This window comes from Fringilla coelebs, assembly GCF_963513975.1.
Source record: "Fringilla coelebs genome assembly, chromosome: 3".
NCBI classification, from domain to species: domain Eukaryota; kingdom Metazoa; phylum Chordata; class Aves; order Passeriformes; family Fringillidae; genus Fringilla; species Fringilla coelebs.
This window is the reverse complement of record NC_140030.1, coordinates 19,471,917-19,485,171: the sequence shown is the minus strand read 5'-3', so window position 1 is coordinate 19,485,171 and position 13,255 is coordinate 19,471,917. Positions and strand designations below refer to the sequence as shown.

General features: G+C 36.6%; 1 protein-coding gene across 1 annotated transcript in view; it reads left to right on the top strand.

Moving 5' to 3' along the window:
* Window positions 1-859: 859 nt before the first annotated feature.
* TPO (thyroid peroxidase) overlaps window positions 860-13,255 on the top strand; it is a gene marked incomplete at both ends in the record, with an annotated part of 35,870 nt that continues 23,474 nt past the window's right edge. The window contains 5 exons of the mRNA XM_084202601.1: window positions 860-953; window positions 2,208-2,292; window positions 3,898-4,067; window positions 6,330-6,462; window positions 11,168-11,297. Coding sequence (XP_084058727.1) covers window positions 860-953; window positions 2,208-2,292; window positions 3,898-4,067; window positions 6,330-6,462; window positions 11,168-11,297 — 612 coding nt within the window. The remainder of the gene's footprint in view (window positions 954-2,207; window positions 2,293-3,897; window positions 4,068-6,329; window positions 6,463-11,167; window positions 11,298-13,255) is intronic.

Sequence of the window (13,255 nt, the reverse complement as noted above, 5' to 3'; positions counted from 1 at the left end):
AATAAACTAGAAGAGTAGCAGATACTAGACTGAATTTTAAAAGAAATCTGCAGAAACTGATTTTACATGAAATTAGGGCAAAGATAGTAAAGAAACAGGAATTCAAACCACAATCTCATATTATATAGCTGTATCATAAGGCTTGGTGATATGATTCCCTACAAAAGTGTTCACCTGAATTTAGTGTAGAATCACAAACAAAATTATACTATATGCAAAAAAAAAAAATTAAATCAAAAACAAATTCCCAAACGATTACTTCTTATGAGAAATCTTTTTTGTACCATCACTGCAAAACAGGAGATCAGGTTTTCTTTCCATACTGTGTTCTTTACTTTAAGCTACCATACAAATTTTTTTGAAAGAAGTGGTCTAAAATGACCACATTATGTTACACATTAACATATGTTAGTTAATACAAAATGAATCCAAGAATAAAAGATTGGTTTGGGTTGGAAGGGACCATCCAGGTCCACACCCTCTGCCTTGTGTAGGGATGCCATTCACTAGCCCAGGTTGCTCAGGGCCACATCCCATCTGGCCTTCAACACTTCCAGGAATGAGGCATCCACAACTTCTCTGGGCACCCAGTTCCAGTGCCTCACCCCACTCAGTAAAGGATTTCTTCCTAACATCTAATCTAAACTTGCCCTCTGTCAGTTTAAAACCATTGGCTCTCATCCTGCATATAAGAAGTCCCTTTTCCCTCCTCTTTATATTCTTCCCTAAGTCACAGGAAAGCAGCAATATGTAAACTATACATGGACTATAAATAAATAGAATAGATAAAATGTGATTCTCAGTCTGATGAGACAGTACAAGATAATGTTTATTACTCAAGAACCACATATTTGAAGACATGGTATTGGTACCAAATTCATACTTCTTAGAAGAAAAGGAAGAGAGACAATGGAATTTAAGTATAGCAAATGGATATTCTCTTTTACATCAGAGTATGAATCGATATCACAGGATGAGCAATACTTCAAGCATGTTATATTTCTCAGAGCTAAGCCCCTTAAAAGTAATTTAAAAATATGCTATATTAAATTCTAAAAGAGCTACTTATTGTATAGCCTGTAAAAATCGAACTTCTTTTTTAACATATACTCAAAAAGGTTTTCAGAAGTAGTGGAAATCCAAATGATAACACTAAATGAATCATCTGAATATTTTATTATGCATAGGTGAAAAAGAGAAATAACTACTGCTATACTTAGATACTGAAAACTTTAGTAGAGTATAATTTAGCCTAGAAGAGATTACTCCTCATCACACATTTCTCTTCCTTGAGCTGAGTGCCCTATTCAAAAAATAGATGATAGAAATAGCACAGACTGTACTACAAATAAAACATGCTCCCCTAAGTTTAAATTGTACACAAATGATGAATGATTGTACATAATTGATTGTTATTTTTTATTATTTGTTTTCTAAGATAAAAATGGGCCATACCACAAAATTCAGATAGAAATAAAGCAGTTGAACTTTAAACATGACTGGTTCTTTTGTTATAAAGCAACATGTACACAAAAGAGGGATAAACTAAGCCTCATAATAGCATTATACAAAATAGCACAGCTGAAGTATTGTTATGTTCACATATATCATTCCATTAAACATTGGTGAAGAAAGAAGAATAGGGTTTTCATGAACTGGCCCAACCCCAGGTCATAATTTTGATTGAATTGGACTTGAATTCTTTATGTGGCTCATACCAGCTCATGTTACCTCTGAGGGAGGGTCAGGTTTGGCCTGTCAATACAAGGATAGTTTGAGGAAAAATACATCTGAACCTGAGGAACACAGCTGCATACAGAGAACACAACATGTTTCAGCTGGACCTATTATGTTTGGTCCTATATGACAGGTTCATAACTGGATTTATACTTCAAGTAAGGAAATCTAAATCCCCAAGTCTTATAAATTATAGAAGAATTTATTTACCACACCTACCTTATCTTTTAGAAAGCTCAGAAGCCACAACACAAATTTCAGGAATAAAATATGGAGATGGCTTTAAAGGGCAAAAATTGTACCTTAATATTAGAAACTTGTATATTTTCTAATTGTAAATATTTTATAAATATGCTATTCATTAACATATTTTTCTTTCTTTCTTTCTTTCTTTCTTTCTTTCTTTCTTTCTTTCTTTCTTTCTTTCTTTCTTTCTTTTTTTCTTTCTTTTTATTTTTTTCTCTGTTGAGAACAAATTGAAGATAACTGCATAACCAAGGTTATCCAGAAGGGTTCTAACCTGGTGGATTATGCTACACATTATGAAATTAAAAGGTAAAAATAGAAGTGAATAATGTATTCAGGAAAAAAGTTTCATAATAAAAAAAATTTATGTCAATCTTTCTGTTTCTTAGAGAACCAACACAATTAAAAAATCACTGCCCCCATTCCTTTGAGGGATTCTATCTAGAGGAAGGTGACCCTGCCCATGGCAGGGGGGCTTGGAACTAGGGGATACCTGAGATCCCTTCCAACCCAAACCCTTCTATGATTATGTCACTGATAATCTGATCCAATAGGACCTTGTGCATTATCACCATACAAGTTGCTCTTTCAAAATGTGGGACAAAATAAATAACACAAATATAAATATGGATGTTTTTCTGAACTAAATACCTCAAAAACCATACTTTTATGGACCTATTTTTGAACACTGATTATGTTTTTCCAGTGCAGTGAGATAGGAACAACTCCTATGGCATCAAGAGCCAAACCCTGTTGCCTTAAATTGGACGGTTAAAGTGAATTTCATATTTCCCCTTTCATCTACAACAGATGTAAAAAAAGATACAGGAAAAGAAATGAAACATTTGTCTTGGACTGTGGATAGGCAATAAATTAGAGGAAAGCTCCTTTGTGCTTGAGCTCCAGCATGAGAATGAGCTCTTTCAACCATTTTCTGACTAGATTTCTGTGCAACACAAAGTTAATTTCTCTCCAAAATTCAGAACAGATCATCTAAGTTTTACAGGGTACAATCCCCACACTTTTGCATAGGCTTTCCCTAAAGATTTATCCCTTTGATTTGAAAATGAGTCCTGATTTGCAGAGCTCTGTGAGTGTTAACTCTTTATATGGACAGAATTTGCAAGAACTGTTGCCCCTCTGTATGTAGAGACTGAGGTCACTCTCGGTTTTTAGTGATAGTATTTTGGTGGCAATCCTAAGGCATTTCAAATTTAAAAACATAAGTCCCAAGCTTTCAGTGGCTCAGCTGCCTCATGTAATAGATGGAGATACTGATATTAATGTCTCACAAGATATTGTGGCAATTATTTGGTCAATATCTTAAACATGATAAATGCTGAGATGTTAAAGATAAATGCTTAACAATGATCATTTCAATTAGGAATTGAAATTTTATTAGGAATAAAACTGAGGCCACTTACCCCAGACACCAGACTATTGAACTTCCTTTAAAATACTGTGTATGTGGATATATAGATTTTAAAGAGAATTGGTGCTCAGAAGTTGATTGAGGATGGTCTTGGGTATTAAATGTTACATGAGAGCAAATCCTACTCACAGCAGTGAGTTGGGAACCCTCTTTTGTGACTATCCTGAAAAAGGTCTTCCACTTGGTGCTGCAGGCTCTGTTCACCCCAAAAGTTTCTTTCTCATCCTAAAGACTTCCCACAAGATGAACTCTGGTTGTGTGTCCAACAGAAGCACATTTTCTCTTTTAGAATTTTCCTTGCAGAACAAAGTCACAAAACAGCCTTCCTCTTTGCTTTCCCAGTGTTCTCTTCAATCAAAATATACCTTAATACCTTAAATACCTTAAACTTACAACATATCCAGGACAGACAGCTTTATTGTTATGAAAAAGTTCTAAACATGTATATGTTGCAAAACCTTCTGTATTTGTCTCAATTATAGAAAGATCCAAGGAAGTGGAATAGCAAGCCCTACCTTACTGCTGGCTTTCTCAAAATTTCCTGAACAAGAGAGTCAAGAGATTTCCCAAGCAGCTGAACGAATGGAAATGTCAATTCAGGTGCTGAAACAAAAAGTTTGCCAGAAGCACAAACGTTCATTGCATCCAGCTGGTAAATACAGTATATTGACATTGGCAAACCACACTTTTGATTTGTTGAATGCTGTCTTTTAGATTAAAGTTCAGTTAAGTTCACTTTTATTTTATTTTTCCCTTTCTTTTGTTCTTGAAAACACCTCAGATAGGTTTACATTTTTCTTTGCTGGAATGTGGGTGGTGTTTTTAGAGTTGAGGTGAGCAGTATTACACTATTGGCACCCTGTGAACCCATGTCTGTATATTTGTATTGCTATAAATCAGACTGCATATCCTCAGTGTTGCAAGCTTCTTGTTTTGGGTGAAATATCTATCTTCCCCAGCAGTGTGGGTTTAGTGGTTGATCTTCTATCACACTATGGCACTGGCATTTGCAAACACACTTCCTCTCAACATATGTGTTTCCCTCTTTAAAAAAAAAAAGTTCTTATTTCCGAAACTAATTTTATAATGCATTGCTGTTTCACATTTATTTCCACTTTAACTGGGTTTTTTGTATCAGATGGGGAAAGAAAGAGAAAATTCAATGTTGTCTAAGTGAAATACTTGCTGTTAATTAGATATGCATTTCAAGATGTCTGTCTGGAGTCTGGAAGGCTCAAAATATCAGAACCAATGACTTTTTCCCCCCATAATTTAATTTTGTCACTTACACAAACTGTTTTATCTTAGTATTAGAACATTTTTTTCCAAGATATAGAAGCATTAGAGTGCTGTAAACAAAGCACCCACCAGAGTTATTATTTTATTTCCTTGCAGAAATATCTGGCTTATTAAACTAATAGGACATTTGTAGAACTAAAAATATATCTTTATCTATATGGGTAGGTCTGTGCATATATTTGTATACACACATGCACAGATGCTATTATTTTTGTGCTGTGCAATTTCAAAAGAAGCTGAATTTCTAAACTGCAGAAATGGACAAAGCTCTTGTTAATTTTCAGAACTGAAACAAGGTTAACAGAATGTGAATAGACACTGTACAGTCTATGTGTCACAACAGAATAGTTTTACATGAAATAAAGAACTAAATTGACTTTAAAGAAAACATGTGAGTCTGTACCTAGGCAGCCCAGATAACTGGGAAACTGGGCTCTGAGCATAATTTTGAACCTGAACTAACATGGAAGTTCAGCTCTATTTGCAAATTTGGCACAAGTTACTAGCACATAATGACAAGATTATGTAGCCAGTCTAACAACATATTCTCCCTCTGTTCTCACCACTGCCTTGTGCAAGTTCTAACTGCTCAGCAGAACATGTTTTGAGCTAATTTGGTTTTTGAACCTTTGTTCTTTGTTTTTGTGGCTTTATATTTTGGTTTGAACAATGGACTAAAGCAGTTCAGAGTTGAATGGGCAGAACAAATAGATATCAGGACTGGATGGCATGCATTAGTCAGTGGGGAGACAAGGGCAAGAGTTATATGTTACCTCTACCCTCTTCTTTCATTATGTGATGATTGTAGTCACTTTGAATGTCAAGGTTCTCTGAGTTCAGGAAGGACATTCATAGAATTGTAGAATGGTTTGAGTTGGAAAGAACCTTGGAGACCACCTGGTTCCAGCCCCCTGCCATGGGCTGGGTCACTGTCCTCTAGACCAAATTGCTCCTATTTCATGGGTACAGCCACTTCCAGCTGGCCACACATATTTCAATACCTGCAGAGGTGAGAATAGGTACCAGCTCTCTGCAGCTTACACAACAGTGTGGCTTTGTCCCTCATCATCAGACGCTCACTGGGAGACCCATCTTGGGTGGTATCAGAAATCTATTTATAACATGCTGTCTACTGCTATAAAGGGACTTGATTTTACCTAGCTTCCAAATTCCAGCTAATAATTCTGATTCTCTTCCACTCAACACTGAATTCTATAGTCAACTGCCAAGTCTTTAAATTTCTGCATCTTTCCAGTCACACATTTTTCTTCTTTAACATATACTTTTGAACTTGAATGGCATTTTTTTCACCTTTGTTGTAAACACAAGGATCAGGCAAGTAAAGCACTACAACACAGGGAAAGAAGGAAGCAGCAAGGGGGTCAACCTCAGATCTCAGCTATTTCTGAACCTCTTTCTTCTCATTCTCTATGCATCAGCTAATAAAACCAGCTCTTCCTCTAAGTCCCAGACACAGCCTCTTGCACCACTTCTCACTAAGTGCTCTTTCCGAGGAAGAGGGAGAATTCTGTAGTTGCAGCTGACAATAATGCCTTTTCTGCTCTAGCAGCTAAATCCAATACAGCAAATTGCTTCTCTGGGTTCTTCCTTTCAGATCATTTATCAGCTGATCTGCTCACTATGATTGCTAATATTTCTGGATGCCTGCCTTATATGTTGCCACCAAAATGTCCAAATAATTGCTTAGCTAATGAATATCGACTCATCACTGGTGCCTGCAATAACAGGTATGTATGATAAAAATTGTGTCCTGAAAAAATCCTTCCTTCTCATTCTTTAAACCCAAGAAGCTGCGTTTACTTTTTCCAAGGAAATTGGTGAAGGGGGACTGGTGTTAATCAGTGGCTGTTAATGAGGTGACTGTGAAAGTTCCTGGAGGAAGAACTCATTATTTAAACTTTGGTGCACTACTTTTTGTAAAAAGGCTTTCCCTCTGAAAGGTTCTAGGATTATATGAGGAACTTTATATTTAGGGAGAACTGATTTAGTAGATGCCTGCTTCTATATAAAAAGGAAACTTAAGTCTAACCCAGCATTTATTTTTGATTGAATTGGATAAAATTATATAAAGCAGGAAAACAATATTACTTCCCAAGGAGAAATATTTTTGCATTTTCCCACAATTCTAACAGGTAAAAAGCCTGAATTAAATAGTTCTAGGTGATATTTTTAATTTTGCATATCTATTTTTATAACTAGTATCTACTTGTTGCTTAATTTATTTGGCAATTGTTTCTTGCAAAACCCCACATAATAGATGTGCTCATCTTTTCAGAACCTTCCAATGCAATGAGTGTAAAACTGAGAATGAGGGTCTTTTTAAATACAAGGGTAAACAATATTTATACTCAGGAGCCTCTGGTCACAGACTGAAAGTTGGACTGTAAGTTTACAGGTGAAGTGCTGCAGAGATGAAAATGGAATGCCACCATCATTGTACAGGTTAAGGTACTCTGCAATGTGGTGAAAAAAGAGCAGTACAATTCTGCAGTTTTGTTATTCAGTGAGTCTGGTTTTAGGAGATGAATCTGTTTTGCTACATCACAAGTCATTTGCAAGGAACATGCTTGATAGACTCCTTGCTGAAAGGACACAACCTGATATGCATCAGTGTTATAAATCTAACTATGTGGATATCCATAATTTCCCCCAGGCATGTTAAGAGTAGCTTTGAATCTGAGCTAGCAGCTAGTACAATATTTGCACTGACATCTCTATCAGGGCTTGAATACATTGGCCAAGATTTGTGCAGCTGAACACAGACACATGGATGAAGCTCTTAATTTACAGGCATGGCTGTTTAGTCTTTCTGCCTAATGATGGAAAGAAGCACTCTTTGCTATAGGTAAAGGTAAAAGACCTTTTTGTCTTCAGTGACTGATAATACTAGGAGGTGTACAGGCATTTCAGTCTGCTATCTAAAGCTGGGTAGGGTAAATATGATTCATTGAGTCTGGTCTGTAGTCACTCTGTTGTACTTTTCATATTTTTATGCTTGTACCACATCAGAACTTAAACCCACCACTCATATTTGGTAGTATTTTAGAGTCTGCTCTAAATGTCTGTAAAAGGTGTAAGGTGACAAAAAGCCATTCAAAACCAAAGGAGTTGAAACCAGTGAATCAGATCTTAACTGAGTCTAAAAATTTGTGAGCCCCTTAAAATACCTCTAGTTCTACTGAAATACATCAGCCCAAAAAGCGCATAACACTGTAATGTAAATAACACGTTCTGTGATGTAAGCCAGCTTTGAGGACTTCAGACATTAAAAGAAATACCAGTCTGTGCTTTTTCTTGCTTTATAGCTTCCACTTTCAGGCAGAAAATACATCAAGGCCTTTGTTGCATTTGTACTTTTGTTCACTCTGTTTGAATCTATAGCTGTACTATAAGTCACTAAATTCTGCATTTCATGAGTGAAATTTAGAAATGAAATTTTTAGTTTAGAAGGGAGCAAGGAAATGCTTTACAGATGTTCTGCTAAATCAGTTTGCACGTTTGGGACAAAACAGATCAATTGTAAAGGTTGTTTTCCTTAGCACTGAGATTGCTTTGTTTTAGTGTGCACTTCCTAGAACAAAGGTGTAGTAGAATAGCATAAAAGTGACCTTCTATGGACAGTATCAACATAACATGTAGCAGAGATATTATCTTCTTTTATTACTAAGAGATATTAACAGATTTTAGTTTCCTTTCTGTCTAAAAAAGCAAAATAAAATTGGATTATTTTAAAATGAAGAATAAGGAACAGAAGGAAAATCCAAAGAGGGTTTTTTTTTGACCATTTTTTAATCCCAACTAGCTAGCATTGATCTAAGTACTTTTTTAGTGTCTAGTACAATGAGAGGAATTCAAGGATGAAGGAATTACAGGTACTAAAGGAAGGGACTCTCACAGTGCAATTAGCTTCACCTCATCTTAGCTTTCAGAGGTAGTTATATGTCTACTGCAAGGCTGCATCTTCGGCTGTTCCTGGTAGTGAGAAATAGAATGGAATGACATGATGGCAGCCAGGAACTGTCTGTCCCTCTGGCTTGATGGACAAGTTGTTCCATGACCACCTTACTTTTTGTACACCTAATATTTGGGGCATCTGGGAGGAATTTTATCTGCAGCGTTTCTATTTCATTGCTGTGTCATTAACCATTCTCTCAGGTAAGGACCTGATGCTCAGTTTGGAGGTCCAGTACCAGCAGAGTTAGGAGTATGAGTATGGCTCACCTAGTGGAAAGAACGAGCAATCCTGACTGAGTCCATTGACTTCTAGAAGAAGGAATTGAGATGTTTCCTTTAGGTTAGCTATTTCACCTCAACACAAACTAAGTGTTCAACTAGTAGTAGACTTATTTTCCAGAAGCGTCCCATGTTTCGAGAAGTTACACACAAGATAGCTCAGCACAACATAAAACATCACAAACTCCAATTATTAAGTTGCCATATGGCATTCATTCCATCTACTTGAAACTAGGCAGAACATTAAAATAAGATTCAAAAGATAAAAATCTGGATAGTAAACAGCAGCTTAATACCCCAGGTTGCTTCTCAGGTAGCCAAAACAAAATCCAAATGGTACAATTCCAGTATTTCACAAGTAAATGGAAACTCCCACTCTCCATAAACAGAATATATAGTAATCAAATTTGAGTATTTTATAAAGCTGTATGGTAGCAAAATCTCATTATTTCAGCTGCCTTTTTAACTCAAGCAAGATTCCAAGACATTAACATGTTTAATGCAATAACAAAAAGGCATGTGAGAAGGGTTTCACTAAAGTAGCGTTCCAGTGATCTGCTAAAATACAAAAGCAATCAGGAGAAAAATCACTGGTTAAGCAGTTACATTAACATTTCATTATTTTTAATTGAGTGAAATAGCACTACACTATGTGCAGTATTTTATGCAATTTCAATAAAGGCAAATCAACTGTAACTAATTTGAATGCTTTATTAAAGCATACTTCAACCTTCAAGTGTGAATTATTGTGGATAATTAAGTGTATTACAGCACTATATAGCTTGGCAAACTGAGTCTCTTCAGTGTGCTGGAGATCAATGAAATAATAATATAATTGTTTAGCGTCCTGATAGACATGTTAATATATGTTTTAACACTATGTATTTCCACCAACATTCCAGAAATATTTCTGGTTCTTTGTGGCTTACTTTACAACTTTAGTCAACTTGAATGCGTTGCAAAAAAAAAAAAAAATTTCTTCTTTTTAGTGTTGACATATATTTAACAATTGTGAAATATATTGAGCAGGGCAAGTTGAAAAACAACCAAAAAAACCAAATCCTAAAATTTCTAATAGTCATGACAGAGGGAAAATTAATTGGGCCAGACTCAAGACTCACTGACTATACTAATAAATAGAAATCACCAAGAATCATTGGCTGACCCTCAAATTAAATACAACCTGATTCTTGCCACCCTCTTACTTTTACACATTTGACTACACTTTTTTACTCCTCTTCCCCCTTCCAGACAGGCTGGCTGTGGTGTGACAAACTGGAATGCAATGATGCCAAGATGTGCTTAGGGAGGTGATATTCAGAGAAACAAGTATTTGTGAGGAAAAAATACACTGCTGTTAACACTGACAACCTAGCAGCATAGTTCAGTGCCTGGGTTTGTGCACAGGCCCTCCCAAAGATGGGCCCAAGGAATTGGTATAGATTCAACCAGAGGCAGCATTGCCACTGGATTCAGCTCCCATCTCCTCAGCCCTGCCTCCTTTGGTCTTGCTAAATGATTTCTTCTCTATGACTAGTGTCCAATTTTCATTTAAGTTTCTTCATCTTCACATTGAAGGGTTTCTTCATATTTTCCCAAGTTTTTATTTCCTCTCTGTTGCTCTAACACATCTTTTTAAAGAGCATTTTTGTTGCTCTAAAACATCTTTTTAAAGATGCTAGGAAAGGCACCTGAGAGTATATCTGACTTTATGGGGAATGAGGACACTATCAGGAACTCACCTTCACAGCAAGTATTTAAAAAGTCAAAAGATAAACAATTGAGGTTATAAACATGAGTAAAATAGTAATAATTCATTAGCAATTTAAATTTTCATTCTTTTCCTTTTGAGTAAAATTAATATTGGCATACATGAAGACAAGTATTTTACACTCTTTTAAAGACAACTACATGAACATCTTATTATAGTTGCATATTGCTCTGTGGCTGATGATTATTTCATATTATTTTATTTTTATGGTCAGGTCTTATATTCAGAAGATATATATTATATAAATATAATATAAATATTATGAATGTATGTATGTATGTATGTATGTATGTATGCATGTATGTATGCATGTATGTATGTATGCATGTATGCATGTATGCATGTATGTATGTATATTTTATTTATTCAGAGGTTCTGCTGCTCCTGTTGCTTTCGGGGGATTTTTAATTTTGCTTTTCTTTTCATAGGGAACATCCTAGGTGGGGGGCATCCAACACAGCCTTGGCTAGGTGGCTTCCAGCAGCCTATGAAGATGGCCTCAGCCAGCCTCGAGGATGGGATCCCAGTGTCCGATACAATGGATTCCAGCTACCCTCGGTTAGGAAGCGTACCTCCAGATCACTTGAGACACTCAGACTGGGCCATTATCACACCTGCCACCACAGACCTCCATTCGTATCAGTAGAGGAAGCACCTGTGTAAAATGCTTCAAAAGTGTCTGTGGAGCTCAGTTCAGAAGCCAGTGGCTTTGCTGAAGCACAAGTTCAGCCCCATGGTGAGAGGTTCCCTGCCCCTGGCTGGGCTAAGCCCATGAGCAGCTCAGGGGGCACTGACACTCCTGAGGGGCAGCCCAGCACTCCAAAGAGGGGAGAGAGGCAGGACAGGAGCCTGGCAGGCACCAGGCAGCCAGCAGACACGGGGTGATGAGTGCTCAGGTAGAGAAAAGGTGCACAGTGGACCTAATTGTGACCTTCCCATGATGAAATTGCAGATACGAGGGAGGCCTACAAGGATGCATGCTGCAATGGCAAGAGGCAACGGTCACAAGTTGCTCCAGAGAAAATTTTGGCTTGAAACAAGAAATTAAATTTGTTGTGAGCACAATAAATGATGGAAAAGGTTTGTCGCTGTAGGACACGAAAGAACACACGCACACACCGCTCTCAGGGTGAAGAAGAAAGAGGCAGTTTATTTTCTGACTCCAACATTTATAGTTTTACAAAGGTGACAGTGGATTGGAGGGTGACAGTGACACCTCTCCACTGACACTGGTTTAACCAACAGTCCATCAACTCTCTCTTCCTCCATAAAGGAATGCAAAACAATGAGTTGTTTACAGAAAGTGTGTGAGAAAGTTCGCTACAAGAATGTCAACATCAGAAGGCTTAGAGAATCTCAAAAAACCAGGGTGACAAAGGTTTTTGTTGGAATATGCATTCCAGCCTAGAGAACTTCTGGCATATCCCTCATGGGAAATACCCAAGATTTGTCTTCATGGGGCTCTTAATAACCTGCTTTCAATTTAAAGTTGCGCATTGTGGTCTCCAGAATTTCCTTCCAGCCTAGATTTTCCAGCGATTTTATGATTCTTTGTTTTAATAATGGCACCTTCATTCAGGGAAGGAGGGGAAAAGAAGGTTGGATGTTAACTCAACAGATATAAAGCTCATGGATGTGCTAGCATGTGTATAGGTGTGTGCATGTATGCCATTCCTCACGGGCTAGCAAGCCTTACCTGAACAAGTATTGCTGTCAAATGATTACTTCATTTGTTAGCTAGTCCAACTTACTGATCTTAGAAAGTATTGCAATATTTCTGGATTATAGCACCTCATATATTTAAAAAATAGCAGACCTGCCACAGAGGGAAGTTTAAAAAAAGAATATTTGCACAGAGAACTGGGAGAAAAATTCCCCAGTGCAGTGTACAATGATTTGAGCTGGATTTACAATTTGTGATTTGTCATCATTGCTTTGAAACCTGACTTTTAATGGACTCAAAGTCTTGTTATTTTAACCACTGTATGTTTAATAAGGATAATCAGGAGAATTTAGTGTTAATGTCACCTGCAACTCATGTTACTAATTAAATAACTTTGTCTCTAAGTTGCACAATTTAGCACTCAGAGATGAAAACCTGACATTTACACAGGCAAATTTCCAGTAGATAGTACAAACTGCCTTTTTCTAGATTCATTAGGGTATATGCTTGTAAAGCAAAACTCTCTTTCAAAAAGATTATATAACTGTACTGAATCTGATTATCAATGTCTGACCATCAGCAACGTTCTCTGCTTTGTTTTGGAGTAAAATATGTAAAACTAATGTCATAAGTGTTTTTTCTCATTTACATAATTGTTCTTTTTTGTACTTTTAGCTATCTGACCATTTTCTTTCAAAAGTAACATGAAAATATTGTGAAAGTGATGGATAAGTGTGAGGATTACTATAAAGTAAGACAGTGATAAGAAAATTTTACTAACTTCAAGAAAATATTTGTGGCCACCAGAGCTATTAAAATACTGATTTAAAGATTTGGATTCCTGATGACCTGT